At 35.8% G+C, this 19047-nt stretch overlaps 1 protein-coding gene across 1 annotated transcript; it reads right to left on the bottom strand.

Moving 5' to 3' along the window:
- Nucleotides 1-1450: 1450 nt before the first annotated feature.
- LOC133331534 (pre-mRNA 3' end processing protein WDR33-like) lies at nucleotides 1451-12017 on the bottom strand. The gene is made up of 7 exons (XM_061539919.1): nucleotides 11715-12017; nucleotides 10542-10811; nucleotides 7999-8150; nucleotides 6144-6241; nucleotides 3049-3175; nucleotides 2746-2979; nucleotides 1451-2690 (listed from the first exon to the last, which is right to left on the bottom strand). Exons 1-7 carry the CDS (start codon nucleotides 11997-11999, stop codon nucleotides 1451-1453), a joined length of 2406 nt encoding a protein of 801 aa, XP_061395903.1. The 5' UTR covers nucleotides 12000-12017.
- Nucleotides 12018-19047: the final 7030 nt, after the last annotated feature.

The following is a 19047-nucleotide window of genomic DNA, read 5'->3' as shown; positions in this document are numbered from 1 at the left end:
CCAACACGCATTCCAAATGAATGGTAGAGAATGGCGAACATCTTTTGAGCCCATGATATGTACGTGTATGTAAACAATACATCCGACAACACCCGGGGACTTTGTTTTCGAATGAAAAAAATATATTATTCTTCCCTTTTTCCTCCTCTGTTAATTTGGAAACAATCGGCAAAAACCACCAACATTGTGGGTTGAGCCATGCCAAGGTTGAAGTCATTGCCATGGGACTTTTGAAAACTTCTCTCAGCAAAAAACCTTAGAGCTGCACACACTTTTAAGAGAGGAGGAATTTCTGTTGACCGCCGGGCTTTTCGGAAAACAGGGTTTAAGGCTTCGACTAAGTACACAAAGGCAACTTTTGGTAACCGAAAATACGCCTTCAAGCTAAAATGAGCAGTTGATTGAACATTTCTCTAAACATAAGCATCTACTCACAGAACTGATGGTAGTTCTAATGGATTTATCACTTAAATGCCTTCTAATAGAACATCATTTTTATCATCAAAAAATAGTTCCACTGAGCTTATCATCACATATAATTAGTTTTTCTGAAATATTCTATTCAATTTTTTATTTGTTTACAATATTTCTAGTGGAAGAAGTGTCAAAACAGTTTTAAAGACGGCAACTGAGAAAAGTTGATATTCCTCGCTTATAGCTCGGATAGTCCTTCAAAAAATTATATTTAAAAATGTGACGATTATAGCTCGGATTTAACTGAAAAATTCCACTCCTTCCAAAAAATGTATGGAAATATTCACATTTATTAATTTATTATTCTTAAACCAATCCTGGGCCCTGAAAAAAAATTAAACAACTTTTCATGTTTTTGTACCTTATTTTAATTTTTTTATATTATTTTTTTCTCATCGTTTGTTTTTTTAATTTCTTACAGGAGGTTTCTTAGTTTAGTTTTTTTTCTTCTTTTCTCATTTATATTTTAGACATATTTTGTTTTTATAAGATCTAGCTTTAAAATTACACAAGAAGAAGAAAAAAAATAAAAAAATAGGAAAGAAAGGAATAGGCGCAAGGTAGTTAGGGTATATATGTATGTATGTTGTTATATAAAAAAGGAATTGAATAAAAAAACAACAAAATCTTTTACAATTATAATGACGTGCAGCAGTTGATAATAAAAACCGGAAGTGTAGATATCATAATGAAATATACAATGGAATTATATTGAGGAAATAAAAAAACAATGTTAATAAATTTCTATGGATTTAGTTGTTTGTTGTTGTTGCTGTGGTTTAAAAAAATAAATTCAAAGCTTAGCATGTACTTAGATTTCAATTATATACTAAATAATAATTATTATTTTTTTATTTCCTTTTATTTGTTTTTTTACTATTGTTAGTAGCAGTGGGTGTAGTAATTTTTATGCTCTTGAGGAAAGACTCTCAGGAAGAGTATGAGAGATATGGAGGAAGGAAGGTTATATGTTCTTTTAAAATCTTCGATTGTTGCGACCACGATTACGACCGCCGCCTCCTCCTCCGCCACCACCATCATTACCACGATTGCCACGTCGATTCCGCCTATTATTGTTCGGATTATTTTGGTTGTTGCTATTGTTGGAATTCGCTTTGTTATTGGAGTTGTTCGGCTGATTGGAATACATGTCATTATTTTTATCATTGCTATTGTTGTTGTTATTGTTATTAAAGCCATTTTGATTGGGACCATTTGAGGAATTATTCCAAGGACCCGAATTATTTGCCCATGGCCCCGGAGATTGTGATTGAAAGCTGCTGTTGTTGCTGTTATTATTATTGTTGTTGCTATTGGGTTGTGGTGAATCTGTCATACGCTGCTCCACCGGTGGCTGCGACTTCAGATTCAACAAACATGGCAGGAAAGGTTTCTTTAGACTTAACAACTCCTTAACAAACACCGCTTGCGGATTATGTTGTCTCGGTTCGAAGCGACTTTTCTTTGAGGGCGGAGAACTTTCTCTACCCTCCAAGGTGGGAGACATTGATCGTGAACGATCCCTAGCCGGTACAACATCTCTCAACTCCTCCAATTTACCCGCATCTATATAATTATTTAGATAATCCGGTCCTTGGCGTACAGCCAACATAAGTCTTGAATCAGGATGCACCCTTATAAAGCGTCCATATACCAATATACCCACAATGGCCTGAGGATCCATTGTGGTCAGTACACCACTTGCCAACATTCCCTCTATGGCATTTTCACTAATCTGTTGCGGTGTCAGATCGCCCTTATCCTGCCTTCGATCACGAACACTGTAACCATCATCATCCATATCATCGGGACGACGTGTTCCAGCCCATTGGGCCTGGAAGTTACGTGGTATAGGTTTGCTGTAGGGTACCTTCTTTTCCGCTTCACGATTTGGATTTTTCGATGGATCCAAATCAAGACCGGGTATGAAACCTTTATCGGCTGTTAAACTCTCTGTGAATTCGACCTTATCTTCCGGTCCCATGCCGGGAATGATGGCATCATCATATTCACCATCATCCAAGGCCGCTAAACTGGCCGGCAGGGTATTCAAATTATATTTGTCTCTCATTAAATCACCTGGCCGATTGCGTGTCCAAAATTTAATTGTGTGATCATTCGAGCCGGAACACAAGATGTGGCCCAACGGATGCCAAGCCAATGTCCAGACAATGCTGTCATGGGCCGTCTCAACACAGCCGATTTCTTTGTCGGTCCTACAAACAAACAGAAATTAATATTTAGAAAAAATAAACCTCTTTTCAAACTTACCCCACATTCCAAAACAGTATGGAACCATCCGAGCCTCCCGAACAAAACAGGCCCTCATGTATGGGATGCCATGACACAGAACTGGCTTCCTTTTTGTGGCCACGAAACACCTGAGCCTCCTCTTTGAGGTTGCGTATATCGAACAGTTTGAGTAAATGATCTCGGGAGGCGGTTATCAACCAATTGCCATTATCATTCCATTTCAAGTCCATCACAGTCGATTTGTGGGCATGTCTGTGTGAAAAGAAAAAATATGGGTTTTATTTATTATGTAATTTATGTAAGAATATTTTTTTAACTTACAATGTAGCCAAAGCTGTACCACTTTTGGGATCCCATAATTTGATGGGCTGCTGATTATCTTTACTTCCCGATACAATCAAACCCTTCTGGGGATGCCAATGGACACATTTGACATCAGCACCATGACCTGAAAGATTTTAGTCTCGAATTAGAATTCGGTTTAAAAACGTGTCTGAAATACATAGAAATTCGAAAATTGGGAGTACGTGTTCAAAATCCTTAAAATATTGAAAAATTGTGGTACCGTTATATGGAGCTACACTAACACGTGGACCGATATATCCCATTTTCAATACCAAATTTCTTAGGATTAGTAGCAATATCTGTGATTGAATGTAGGATTGATGTACCAGAGAGTTTTTTTTTTTTTTTTGAATTGCTTCCGAGGTTGTTCTATATTTGGTAAATTTTCGTAGTCTATGAACGGATAGAGCTAAAAACTTGAAATTTGGAACGCGTAAAAGGTTGGGAAGTACGGTCGATGTAAGGAGGTGGTTTTTGGAAGTGTTTACTCATGTATATGAAAATTAATTTATTATATTTGGTACAATTTGAATTTGCAGAAGCTGGAATCTGGAAAATTCGCATTAATGTGTACTAATAGTACTAAATTTGGTACAATTTTGGGTTGAACCGATAGGGCTTGAATTCTGAAATTAGCAAATAAGATTTCTATTGTATTGTACGATGTAGGTAGTTTTGGAAATTTTGTAAAAAAAGGCACTAACTAAATAGTACTAAATTTGATAAAATTTGGATTTAGGAGCTGAAATTTGAAATTAAGATTAAGGATTGGGATATGGATGTAGTTTTCGAAATTTGTATTTATAGGTACTAAGTTTGATACAATTTAGATTTAGGTGATACAATTTAGATTTAGTGGCATTGAAAAGCTCACTCTAAGTTTAGCTGGGGTCGACATGCCATTCCCTTCGGGATAAACACTATTTGAGAGAGAAGGTGATATGGGGGAATAACAAGTATGTCTACTGATTGAGGGAGCGACCACTTTTCGGCTATTTCACTGGCAAAAGTCGTATTATCTACTGCTAGATTGTCTGAGGAGCCTCGATGTAGAACTTTAAAAACCATCTGGCCTGAGGAAAAGGGAGATCAAATTCAATGTTGGTATCATAAAATGTCACTGTATAATTAGGGAAGAGCTGACAACAATTGAGCATATACTTTGTAGATATCTAGCGCTTGAGATCGGAATAAATCGACTGTTTGTTAGATATGGAAATGATATGATAATTGTAAAGAAAATACGGTCATACACACATTGCTAGACCGATTCATCAGTATACTATTATTTTCAATCCTTTGGGTCCACATTCTTATAATACCCTAGTTATGTATTGTATAAAAACTATTAGAAATTCTGTTGGCAGGCTTAACAAGATGTGTTCCTCTCGGAATGTATAACGATACTAAGAAAGATTTAACCAGCGCATGCAAATGGAATTCTCTAATTAAACTGAAATGTTTTGAATAGCATCTGAAAAGGGTGTATTTCATTTTGGCTACAATCAACTAACTGTCCAGCCTTGGTTGTTGTTTCTATCTCAGTTCTCATTTTTAAGGTAAAAAATGGTTTCTAAATCAAAAAAAAAAGTCTAATAAATACACGTTTCTTTAAATCGTTGTCTTTTCGACTAGCCATACTAAACTTCGGTCATGTAACTTCTATACTCAGTGATTAAAAATTCTATAATATTATATATATATATATATATATATCAAAATCTGAACCGATTTAAATAAGACTTGCCAGAAATTAACTTATATTAACTACTAAAACGTTGGGTCTTTAGTGCACTATTTACATAAAATCGGAAGAAAAAATATTTAGGAGCTATATGTAAATCTGAACCGATTTTCACGAAACTTAACACACATCATTCTAGACCTAATTCAGTACGCTGTGCCAAATTTCATGCAAACCGAAAAATATATAGGGACTTTGGTACACCGTTTACATTAAATCGGACGAAAATATATATGGGAGCTATATCTTAATCTGGACCGATTTTCAGGAAACTTAACACACATCATTCTAGACCTAATTCATTACGCTGTACCAAATTTCGAGCAAATAGGAAGATATATAGGGACTTTGGTGCACCATTTACATAAAATCGAACGAAAATATATATGGGAGCTATTTCTAAATCTGAACCGATTTTCAGGAAATTTTGAACACATCATTCTAGACGCAATTCAGTGCTTTATGCCGAATTTCGTGCAAATCGAAGGATATATAGGGACTTTGGTACACCATTTACCTGAAATCGGGCGAAACTATATATGGGAGCTAAAATTAAATCTGAACCAATTTTCACAAAACTTAGCACACGTAATTTTAGACTTCATTCAGTACGCTGTACCGAATTTCGTGCAAATCGAATGATTTTCAGGGACTTTGCTGCACCATTTACCTAAAATCGGGAGAAACTATAATATATGGGAGGTATTTCTAAATCTGAACCGATTTTCGCGATACTTAGCACACATCATCCTAGACTTAGTTCAGTACGCTGTGCCAAATTTCGTGCAAATCGAAAGATATATAGCGACTTTGGTAAACCATATACCTTAAATCGGTCGAAAAAATATATGGGAGCTATATCCTAATCTGAACAGATTTTTCCCAATTTCAATAGGGTTCGTCATTGGGCCAAATAAATGAGCTGTGCCAAATTTCATCCAATTCGAATTGTACTTTGTTTACAATTTAATATGGACAGACAGACAGACGGACGGACATGCATAAATGGACTTAAAAAATGGTTCTATGCATATTCTTAAAAGGAACCATGTGTCTATCTCGCTTCCTTTTGCCTGCCACAATGCCATGTGCACAAAGACATAATATCCTGCACCACAGTGTGATGAAGGGTATAAGAAGGAAAGCTTTCCATTATAAAAACCTTTAATGAGTTTTTGAAAAAAATCGGAAAACACGCCGTGTTAGTCATCGTGTTTCGGAAAGTTAAATTTATTTGTTCAACTAAATCGTTTGTTTATTTGACAAAGATGTGTTTGTCAAATTGAAATGCATTGATGAAATAAGTATTCAAAATTATTGTACTTACCCCTTAAAACTTTTTCCTCTTGGCAACGAAGAAAATCGAATATACGCAGAGTACCATCATCACTACAGCTAACAAATTTACTATCCGTCGGACTGAAGCTGTAGTTGTTTTTATTTATTTATTTCAATATTAGTTCGTTCGAGCGTCGAGTAACGGGATATATCACAGGCAGCAGGTGGTATCCATCATACACAATGAAGCAAAGGTGATTTATATTTTTTTACGAAACAAAACGACGTTGATTATTACACATTTATTTCATTTGTTTTTGTTTCGTTTTGTATAACCATGAACCGTGAAGAAAGGAAATAAAATGTTTATTAAGAAGAGAAACTTTTAAGACAAATAAAATATATATTTACAAAATTCGCTTATTATTTATTTGGGGAGTTTTTTTTTAATAAAAATGCCAAAGCCTTGCTTTTTTGAAAATGAAATTCTTTATTCATTTCGATCACATCAAGAAAGAAAAATACCTAAAGATGAATTGTATGTAATTTATTTCTTTATTTAGATTTTTATTTTTATAAACATCAAATTCAAAAAAAAAAAAAAAAAATCAAGTCGAACAGAGCCGACCTTGTGATACACGCCACACTTCATAAGGATGATTTGGTTCCTAATGGGAGGATAAGGTGTACTTTTGGAGAAACGCAAATGAAACCTTTCGATACCTTTCCCAATTTTTTCAATATGAAAAGAAAATTTATAAATTTGACTATATCAACACGGATAACAGGTGCTCTAAATGTCTATACTCAATGTGGCCGGTATCAAAATATAAAAGAAAAAAATAAATAACACTATATAATGAAAATCTTGCCAAGAAAGTGCTGTTGCTGTATTATTTGGCCTTAAGTATATAGAGGGGTCTGGTATCTTCAAATCTAATAAATATTTTTTAATATTTGGATATATGAATCCTTCAACGATGTTCGATATATCTGGAAACAGTTAAAAATCTTGAGTCATCATGGTCATGTTGAAAACACCAGTCTTAATAAAAATTTTAAGTGGACGTTAATATAGATAGATTTATAGATTTCTTGGCCGGAGAAAAAATTTTTAATTTATTTTTAAAGAAAAACAAATTTATCCCATGTCATATCTATTGAAGAATTTAATGAAAAATTATAAAACAAACAAATAAAAATAATAATTTATATCAAAAATAAAAAAAAAATCCTCAGCCTCCTCCTTCCTCCTTGAGTGTGTGTGATTTGGAATTTGATTTCATTATTCTCAAAATGTTTTCTTTTTTTCTGTGTGTGGCGCAGCAGAATACTGTGGCGGGATAAGGGAAATATATGGTTTATTTTATTTTTTCATGTCACTGATAAAAAAAATTGGCTAAAAAGGGGCACACCAACCGTATTTCAATTCAAAGAAATCAAAAACGTTTAGTTTTGAATTTTTTTTTTAAGAAAATCTTTTAATTTTTATTGTTAATAAAATTTGTTTTAAATATTATAATGTGTGTTGTAAGTGGATAATAAAAACAGTCTTTGGCTTTTTATTTAGAATGTTTTTGATAAAGACAAAAAAAAAAAAAATATCACAGTTGTTTTTGTACAATCTAGAAAAAACAAACTGGTAATTGGAGGCGTTTTTCCCCTTTTGAGAAACTTTATTTATTTAAAGGGAAATCAACAACGCACAACCAATACCAGCAAACCTATCAATGATGGCTTTATTTTATTATAACTTTTTATTTCTAGAACCTACAGTTTTCTCCCTAACCATTTCTTTATTATTTTTATTTCATTTCAACTAATTTCTCTTGTTTTTTCTTGAAATTTCAATTAAAAAATATAAATGTAGTAGATAGAAAAAAATGAATAATTTTAAGCTATACCTTATTCCCCTAATTGCTTCCTTGTGGGCCTGGAACATTTTCACATTGTTCATATTCGATTGCCAGTATTTAACATAACCTGCATGATCACCGGTCACCATCCAGCTATCATTGTGAGACCATACCATTGTACGTACTGATGTGTCGTGGGCCTAAAGGGGTTTAGACGAAAACAGAGATATATATGTAAAATGTAAAAATAATATTATATAATATTCAGGGCTGTGGAGTCGCGTGCTTTCAGTGTAGTCGGAAAGAAATGTTGCGATCAAGGAATTTAAATCCAAATGGGTCTAAATTATATGTAGTCCCTCTTCAATAAAATATGAATAATGACTAACTTTATAAGCAATCAATATTACCTTCCTTTTGATTTAATTTCAAGCTGCCGATGTATCAACCAGGTCCAATATCCACTTAAGGTAAGTGGCAGAAATATTCATTCCGAAGTTTTGATATGGAAATAAAATAGACTCGTCCAAAAAAATTTCCTTAAAATGTATTATAAAACTCTTGGAACGGTCATCAGTTTGTTTAGAAATGAAAGCGGTGCCACAAATTTACGCCCAGTGTGATTTGTGGGTTCCACCATCCTAATCTTAGCTGTGCCAAAACTACTCGTGTCTGTCTATGAAACTGGTTCTCCTCTGCTTTTATGGATGGCATTCATACGGTAGTTCTACTGCCCGGACGTCTGCATATGTATAAATGCAATTTGGTCAGTCTGATAGTCCTGTGATCTAGAGGTTCTCGCTTGTACTTTTGGACCTATGTCTCAATATCATGAAGATCTATCCTGACGTTCCTGGCCTGTCCATAAGGCTTTGAAAGAGTTGTTCCCGACGATAACTCCCAAGAAGGTACTGCATTAACAACATAGTTGAACGGGTAGGATCTTAGACTCCTTCTGGGAGGTCTGAATACTCTTCCACTGTGTATCACTTACATTCACAAACCACTCTGGCGCCTCAGAAGCCACAATAAGGTTTCCTCGTCAGCAACCCAAATGCTGACGGCTTGCGATTTCAGGACCTTGTTCCTACTTCTCGTCAATAGCAGTGGCTTCCACAATCGAAACGATAGGTAATGTTCTCCATTGACCATTATTTTTAGCGGGATCTTCATATCAGACGTCCAAATGGTGAACAGCGTGGCTTTGGATTTAGTGGCGGATGTTTTAACATTTCCCGGATGGAAGAAACTCACAAGATCAGTTATGTATACATTTAACATTTCACATATGCCATCAATAATAGGAACCGATACCATGATCGTACAATCCTTCACAGACATTATGATCTCTATGCCGTCCGGCGAAATTACAGAATTTTGGCCTTCTCTACGTCCTTGAACAGTTTAGTAGGGCTGATAATATCGAAGCACATTTATAGATAAAGTACCATCATGACTGTTCGGTTCAGTTCTCTACTAATATGTGTGGAAATGGCGAGCAATGATGTTGTCATACTGGGAGTTCTACGGAATCCATGCAGTAGCGGCACTTTCAGGCTTCCGGACAAATTTGATATTAAGTACTTGACTCCGGAATCACCCAGTTGCTTAAGCATTACCAGGGTGGCTGTTTAAATTAGACGCACACCTCATCTGATCTGTCAAACTTACAATCCTCCTATATTTTTCCCATCTAAGGGTTCGAGAGTGACTTAATCGTTGACCACAATTTACTTGTTCTGCATTCTTCATGTGGTCTAGCCACTTCTTGCTTTTGTGCTCGCATACTAATATCTTGACTTCAAGTGTAAGTTCTCTTATCCTTGGGTAAATACCATAGTCTCTCATGGGAAGGTTTGTCTTTCTTGTGTGCCAATTTGACGGAAATGCTTCTCAGCTACTCGTTAATCTAAAGTAACGAAAAGCTATCTGAAAAGGTGATCGGAAAACTTCCGAAAACCTTGCCAATAAGATTTCTCTTAACTAAGAAAAGCGACGGGTTACAACGTCAGAGGGGACTACAATCCGAAACGACTTAAGTCTTACATTGCCAACGTCTATCACCTCTCCATTGTGTAAAAGCAATATGACGGCTACAATGAAATAAGCAACAAGCTGATAACCCATTGTGGTTTTTGTTGTAGTAGCCCTTCGAGAATAAATCCTATTATCCTTGTGTCTTTAGGGGACGTACGATGAAGCTCATTACGCTCATTGGCCAATCCGTTGGCTCTGCAACGGTGTAAGCTACATTTCTCGGTAAGCTTTGTTTCCTGTATCACAGCGACCACAGTCCTACTATCTATTTGAGATAGAAACCCTAACTTTTTTCTCCGAAACCCCTAATTCATTAATAATTTTGTTAGAAAATTGTCGTGGTTGAACTACCAGTTCAAACCTTCACTTCTTCCTTTATACTATCTTTTTCCTCTTTCTAGCTTCTTTTCTCTACACCGAAGGATGGACGATATGTCTCCGTGTGGAACGATACTAATCCTAGCATTTTACACAATTTAATCCATTTCATAACTCGTTACGTTGCTACGACTCCACAACCCCTCTTCAAAAGCTAAACTCCAAACGTAACTTACTTGTAAAATAGTTTCAAAATTAAATGTTAAACCATTCCAGAGAGTAAATTCCCCTGAACTGGCACCGGTAACTAAACGGCGACCTTCCGGTGTCCAGGCCAGCGTAAAAATGGGACAACGCATTTTATTTGTGGCAGTCTTAACAAATCTTGTTGTAACAGCATTGGAGGGATTATCCAAATAACTAGATGGTGGTAACAACTCGGGAACATATATATTTTCCGGTTGTAGGGCATAACGGTCACGATGATCTCGCTGCCAGAGGCGGGCCTAAATGGGGTAAAAAAAATACGCAATTAATATATAAACAAATTTAATACATACAAATTCAAGAGAATATTTCATAATGCCATTGAAACAGTTAAATTAAATTTGATTTACCAATAATCTTATTTGAGAATCAGAAAATTTGGAACACGTCTAGTTTTTCTTAAGAATATCTATACTTCCGGAGATATAGGCTTCACATTTACGCTGGGACCCCTGTGTTCTCTCCAGCTTTATAATATTCACTTTGGAATTGTTTGTATCAAATTAAAGCGCTTTAATTGCTGATGTTATTTTCTTATCGAGCAATTCCATTTTTTTTCTAAAACATTGTTATCCAAAATTAATATGATACCCATATTGTCTAGGCCAATTTTGAAGACCCATATCTCAAGAAGTATGAACTTCAAACGCTTCAAATTGATAACCATATTGTTTAAGAGAATATTAAAAAGCGAGACAAAATAGAAGGATCCCTGCCGAACTTTAGAACACACATAATCAGGGCCCCAAGGAGGAAGGCCACGAATTAGATGGAAAGACCAAGTAGAAAACAACATCCTGGAACGTGGTCTTTCAAATTGGTGGACTTGCGCACAAGACCGACGCGCTTGGAAATCTTTTTTAAGCTCGGCTTATGGAACAACCGTTCTGTAACAAGCCAGCTAAGTAAGTAAGTAAGGAGTTCATTTGGTAAATAATTCAAAACGATTCGCGACCGGACCTTCAACTACACTCAAAACGAAATTTTTTCTAGAGCTCTTCATATCGTTCTGAAATGTTCGCCCCAATTAGGTCATGTTCACTTGATCACGTTAGTATGAATTTATACAATTTAGATTTTATCTCATTTCATTAGACATTATAAAATATTCTCCCACATAATTTGAATTTGCAAAAACTTACATCCAATTTCTTAACAATGGAGGCATTATAATCAACAGTCTTACGCATAACACTTTTACGCAAACGTTTGCCATCGAAATCATCCTGGGTCATTTGATGCGGACGCTGGAAGCCACCACCGCCAAATGATTTGAAATATGGTTTATTCGGATTACCATGATGGCCGTGATGATAATGGGGTCGGTAATGGCCATGAGAACCTGGCATGGGAGGAGGTACACTGATGTTGGTGGCTAAATGTGATGGTGCCGTCAATTGAGGCGGGGGTTGTGAAACATCCATCATTGTGTGTGTGTGTTTGAGTGTGCGGGGCTATGAATGTCACAGACAATCAACAATTAAATCTCAAAATATATTCAAATCATTTGCATTCCAATATTTACCTGTTTAATTTCCTATATTTTTTACAAATAAAAAAACTTTAACGTGTTTAGGGGCTACCAGTAAGGAGGCAGCTGACAGACAGTTTTCGTGTGGAGAAATTTTCTTCTGCAATGCAACGACCCCGTCCGTTGACTTTTTCTCTTCACGTTTTCCCTTGGCAAAGAGATAATTTCCACTCTCGCTTCTATCACCAACTATTGGCAATGCTTGTGTAGCACATTTTTCAACTTTATATGCTAATTTTCTTTATTTCTACCAGCAGAAAATTATAATTGTTCCTGGACTTTGTCGAAAAAATGTGTCTGTGCCAAAAAATAAAAGTCTGCTAATAATGCCCGTCAATGTTGCTAGCTGTGAGAGTAATGAGTGCAGAGTAATCGATTACTCATTAGCCATCTGTCATGGTTGTATGTGTTTAGTAGTGTTTGATAATTTTAAACGATATGTCGTACAACAAGCGAGCATATGATGGTAATTTGAACATTGAACTATTTTATTTAAATCAAAGCCGGTTTAATAAATAAAACCATTTAAATGGTTAATTTCTTTGAATAAATATCGAATGCAAGGTTTGCGTCAAGGTACAATAATACAAGGTAGGACAACTTGAGGTGAGTTACAAGAAAGAAACTCTGTATGTAGGGATTTATTTAGTCAAATATAAAAACAAGTAAGGAAAGTAGTAAAGTCGGACGGGGCCGACTATAAGATACCCTTCACAACTTTGGGTATATTCAACAGATGGATGAAGTTTGGCACAGGTCCCTTATTCGATCCAAGGACGAACCCTATTGAAATTGGGATTTAGATATAGCTCCCATATATTTCGTCCGATTTAAGGTAAATGGTGTACCAAAGTCCTTATATTTCATTCGATTTGCACGAAATTTGGCATAGCGTACTGAATTAAGTCTAGAATGATGTGTGCAAAGTTTCGTAAAAATCGGTTCAGATTTAGATATAGCTCCCATATATAGTTACGTCCGATTTAAGGTAAATGGTGTACCAAAGTCCTTATATATCATTCGTTTTGAACGAAATTTGGCATAGCGTAGTGAATTAAGTCTAGAATGATGTGTGCAAAGTTTCGTAAAAAATCGGTTCAGATTTAGATACAGCTCCCCTATATGTATATAGCATTGATACGATATTGTTCCATCTGTATAAATAATATAGAGATCTGTGTACTTTGATCGGTTTACCAAGATCCTTATAGACATGTTTTCCCACGAGTAATTTCAGTGCAAATTTAAATAAATTTCCCGATGTTCAATGTATGTGTGTGAGTCCTGTTTTATCGGGTTGAGAACTCATGACAAATTTAAGATTTTTGTAGCTAGTCGTTATGCCAAAATCACACATAACAGAGATGGCGCCCAATGTGAGGCACGAATTCACGACCATGAGATTAAGAGTATCAGGCTCTACTAAGTTTCGATTTGCACAAAATTTGGCATAGGGTAGGGGTGTGGGGGGCACCTTTGAACGTGGGGCACCTTTGAACAGCGCTCATAAAATCTTGGTTTAATATTTTTCCGACCCGCAACCACATTTTTGTATATGGCAATCTTGTTCTCTATATGCGTAATAGTACGTTTACATTGTACCGGATTTCGTTAACCCAGTGGGTTTCAAATGTCAATTCCATTGTATATATGCCAAATAAATCCTCATAAAGTAGGTTAACCCGGTAAAAAGTTCTAATGTAAATGCCGTAGGGGAGAGGTGCCCCCCTCTCCCCTACTGTATTAGGTCCAGAATGATGTGTGCTAAGTTTCGTGAAAATCGCTTCAGCTCCTATATACACTTTCGTCCGATTTTTAGTAAATGGTGCACTAAAGACCCATAGTTAGGCCGATTAACACAACGTACTGAAATTAATATTTAGATATAGCATTGCTTCCATATATAACTTCGACCTATTCATGTTGATTGTGCACCAAATAATCAATGGATTGATATTACATTTTAAACAGTGAAGCATACCAAATATCGGGTGTAAAGTTTGCTATAAATCTGTTTACGAAATTTAGAATAGGTGGCAGAATGACATGTGTTGGGATTGATGTTAGTCGGTTTACTTGTAGATAAAGATCGCATATTTAAGTTCGCTCAATTTCATGTCAATGTTCCTTCGAAAAGGCGACGTCTATTAGGATACATATGTAGAATATACCCAAAGTGGTGAAGGGTATTATATAGTCGGCCCAGTCCGACTTTACTACTTTCCTTACTGGTTTTCAAAAATGATAGAGTGCCGATGTACGGGTATGATCTTCATATTCTCCTTTATCCCAATGGCGCCCAATTGTAGCAAACATTTTCAATGAGCAAAATAGTGTGAATTCGAATACTTTTTATTTGAAATAATGTTTATCTAGCGAGTCGATGGCTTTCATATCCTCGTTCATCCCAATGGCGCCCAATTATAGCAAAATTTTCCAACGACCAAAAGTAAGGAATATGAAGAATAAACATGGATTTTGTCAAGTGTCATGTTGGGTTAAAAAGTCTTCTTAAACAAATTTAGAAAAAATATTGCAACGATTTCATAAACAACAATATATTCATTGTTTTATTACAATTGAGAAGTAGTAATAACGTGTAAATGGCAGTCTATAAATCATTTTGAACGAAATTTATTTATTTTTTTGTTGTTGCTTTTGTTCTCCCAAATACCGTTTGGCCAACATGGCAGCCAACCAGTCATCAGATCGTGAAAACAAATGGCCCCGCAATCGCGGTTAGAATTTTTAAATACGTTGATCAAAATAATACCAATTACGCCGAAGCCGTAACAGCATTTACGAATATTTGTCGAAGATTGAAGATTCCAAAAACAGTAACAACAGCGACAACAAAACAAGGAAATTTTTACTCCATGAAATATTTTTTTGTTTTTGGTTACGATCAAAGTCAATGACATTGAAAAACAATTAAGTGTAAGAAGAAGGAGTGGAAGGAGATGAAGAGGTGGTGGTCTTGATTTACGGGAATAAATCAAAGAATAACAACAACAACTTAAGGAAAGAGGACATATAACATGTAACAAAATGTAATTCGATCAGGGAATTAATTTTTCCTATTGATCTGATTGGAATTCCTAGTGGTTTCTTGATCGCGAATTGGTTTAACTTTTCGCTAATAGATTTTTCCCTGTTCTATTTTTAAACCAGTTTAAAAATTACTCACCTTATGTTCGACATATTTTTGAACCAACAAAGTCAAAGACTTTTCATTGAACCTATTCACATTGTTGGCGGAATTCTGGTCGGCTCGTTTTTCATTCTACTTTACAAAAACAAATGTCATCGAAACATTTTTTTAATTTTTGTTTTCCAAATTATTTACATTTTTCTTTTTTCGGGGGATTATTCACCGTTTTTCAAAAGGTCAACGTTTAGACTCTTTCGAGGAAACCTGACTTACATAAGTAAGTCAAGATCCCCCCCGAAAAAACAAAACAAATGATGATGAAACGATGTTTACACTTTCAATTCCGTTGGGTAATTAAAAGTAAGAAGGGTAATGAACCGAGGCCGGTAAGTGTGCCTTTTGAGTTCAATACTTGAAGTCGGAATTTAATTTTTCGGTATTATTAATATTAATTGTGAATTCAAGTGGGATGGATTATGCTTAGCAGTAGGGTTGTCAGGATAAAGAGTCACATTACTTTTTGAAAGGAGTCTCTGAGGTATAGTCCATATCAAATAGAGTTATGCGCGGGAAAAAATATGAAAAAAATATTTTTTTAATCCACACCTCGTGGCTACTTGAAAAAATATTTGTTTAAAAAATCTAAATCTTATAGCTACTTGAAAAAATATTTGTTTAAAAAATCCACGCTTTGTAGCTATTTGAAAAATATTCTTTAAAAAATCCTCGCATCGGTTAACGCCTGAGTAAATTTTCTTTAAGAAATCCTCGCCTCGGTTAACCCTTAAAAATATTCTTTGAAATGTTCCTTCGCCTACGATAACCCTTTAATATACATTATTTAAAAAAATCCATACCTCCTTTAACCCTTGAATAACATTTTTTAGCAAATCCACACCTCGGTTAGCCCTTGAAATAATATCTTTAAAAAAATCTACGCTTTCGTTAACCCCTGAAAAATATCTTTAAAAAATGTAAACTTTCGTTAACCCCTGAAAAATATCTTTAAAAATCGATTGCTCGGTTAAACCTAGAAAAAATATTATTTAAAAAAATCAAACGCCTTGGTTAACTCATGAAAAAATATTCTTTATGTTGTCTCTTTGACCGCATTCACTAGAATGGCGTCTTTTCTTTATTTCATCATCGTTCTGTTCTTCGTTACATTTGAATCTTATGATCTAAATGATAGTCGGTAATCTATTACATGGTTGTATTTTGACAATGATATCAATCTAAACAATTCTACCACAGCTCGGCCAACCTGACGGTTGTGACCGACCCGGTCACCTACTAATTATACTACTTACATTCTACTATATACAATATAATACAATTTAATATTGGTAAGAGCAGCCCTAGGTGCCCCTACCTGAGTCTTCAGATTTCCAAAGCCTTATATTGCAGGCTTCAATTACTCCATAAGGTAAGGTATTTTTGTGATCTGGCAGTTTTCAATATATTTTATCACATATCGGTCGTTCGGAAGTACTTGCCTTACTACATAAGGACCTTTATATTTCGGCATTAACTTTTTATTGGTCCCTATCGTAGTATCGACATTCCGTATCACTACAAAGTCTCCTGATTTGAATGTATTTACTACGCCTCCTTTTGCCTTAGACCGTTCCTCGCTATATGCCTGCGACCTCACAATTGCAGCCTCTGCTTTGTCTCGTATGTCCTGAATACCCTCCCCGGGGTCCAAAAAGTTCTCCTCTAGGTATTCTGTTAACTTCCCCTCTTTGATTTACTCCAAACAAAACCTTACTTGGTGTATCACCAATTGATCTATTCACTGTATTATTAAATGCAAATTCCACCTTGCTTAGATGCTTGATCCAGACTTGTCAACACCCATATGCCCTAACTTCTCATGAACATTCCTAATTACCTCAGTTTCCATCTCTTTTGGAACATAAAATCGTAAACCATCTTTACCGTTCTTATAGACTACACCATTCACCATATCATACCCATCCACGGTCCCTATTCTTGGCCTTCTCCTTCTGCGTGAACCATCAGCTGGTTCGCTTTTATATGCCTTCTTGGGGCATCTTCATCCATTCTCACAACATGACCTAGCTAACGTAGTCGCTGCAGCTCAATACGTCAATACGTCTGGTGCAACTCATGGTTCATTCGACGGCGATATTCACCGTCAACGCAGATCGACCCATAAGTCTTTCGGAGAATTTTTCTCTCAAACACTCCAAGAGCTGCCTCATCTGCTTGCGTAAGTACTCATGCTTCAGATCCATATAACAGCACGAGTAGTATCAGCGTCTTGTAGAGATTTGTTGCTTTTGAGTTATTTGCTCAGACCATAGTAGCACCGGTTGGCCATCACTATCCTTCTCCGAATTTCAAAACTGATGTCATTCGTTTTGTTTATGGTGGTACCAAGGTATATAAAATCTTTGACTACCTCGAAGCTATAGTTCTCAAGTTCCACAGTTGGTCCGAGTCTACTGGACGTGTTGCGCGTTGATACTATCAGCTTGCCGTTTACTGCCAGACCCACTTTGCAGACTCCTTCTCAATTTGTTCAAAAGTGGCTGTTACCGCTCTCAATATTCGATCCATTATGTCGATGCCATCAACGTAGGCGAGTAACATGTGTTGTTTGGTGTACAGAGTGCCATTTCTGTTCACTTTTGCCTCTCGTATGACCTTTTCCAGCAGGATGTTAAAAAAGTCATATGACAAACTATCAACTTGTCTGAATCCTTGTTCGTTATTAAAGGAGGTCCTTTCCGACTTTAACTGCTGATCTTGTGCCTGTTATAAAAATTAACCCTTTACAAAATATTCATTAAAAAATCCACCCCTCGGTTAACCCTTGAGAAAATATTCTTTAAAAAGAAATATCCTTGAAAAAATATTCTATAAAAAACTAAGGCTAACCTTTGAAAAAATATTCTTAAAAAACCATACCTTTTTTGTGTCCTTGAAAAAATATTATTTATAAAACCACGTCTCGGTTAACCCTTGAAAAATATTCCTTAAAAAATCCAGGCCTCGGTTAACCCTTGAAAAAATATTCTTTTATAATTTAATTATATTTCCAATTTTATTAAAATTTCCCATGCGTTCCTTATTCCACAGTTTTTTTAATAGTTCATAATTTTCCATCTGGCAATACTCTGCTATGCATTTTAGGCACCATTTCCGCTTTAACAGAGTTGCCATAATTGATTGATGTGTGTGTGTGTGTGAGTATTGCCGCGCAAACAGCAGTCTGCCATCATCATTCATATGCATGCTCTCTACCGCTCTGCCAACATTGCCGTGGCAGAGAGAGGGAATATTTATGCTGCCATCACAAGACTTAAAATGAGTAGCAAAAGATGAGAGTGAGAGTTTACAGATTTCTCCGAGGAAATTAAAAACAAAGAAATGCAACAAACTAGAAATGTAACTGTTTTCTTTGCCTCTTTCCCTAACCTATAACACACACACGCATCCACATAAGTCTTTCATATATCCTACTAATCCTAGGCATCGTGTTTTTTTGTTACGTTGTCGTCTGCCTCACCGTTAGGTGTGTGTGTGTGCATCATGCCTGGTTGATTGGTTTGTTTGTGTCGTCTGCTGCTGGTTTGTTTTGCTTTCTGTTGACAGCAACAACGTTAACAGCACTGCCGACGTGGACTGTGCTGCCGACTGTTCGGTCAGTGTTATTTGTTGGCCGATTCGCAGATATAAAAATAATGTTTCGTTAACATTAAAACTTCAGTTGATCGCCAGTAGTGCACGGATGAACGCAACGCATGCCAAAAGCCCAAGTGAA

This window comes from Musca vetustissima, unplaced genomic scaffold (assembly GCF_032173495.1).
Source record: "Musca vetustissima isolate MV318-11 ecotype Yass unplaced genomic scaffold, APGP_CSIRO_Mvet_v1 utg97827, whole genome shotgun sequence".
Lineage (NCBI taxonomy): Eukaryota > Metazoa > Arthropoda > Insecta > Diptera > Muscidae > Musca > Musca vetustissima.
Note: the sequence above shows the minus strand (reverse complement) of the source record. Positions and strands in the feature narration are given on the sequence as shown.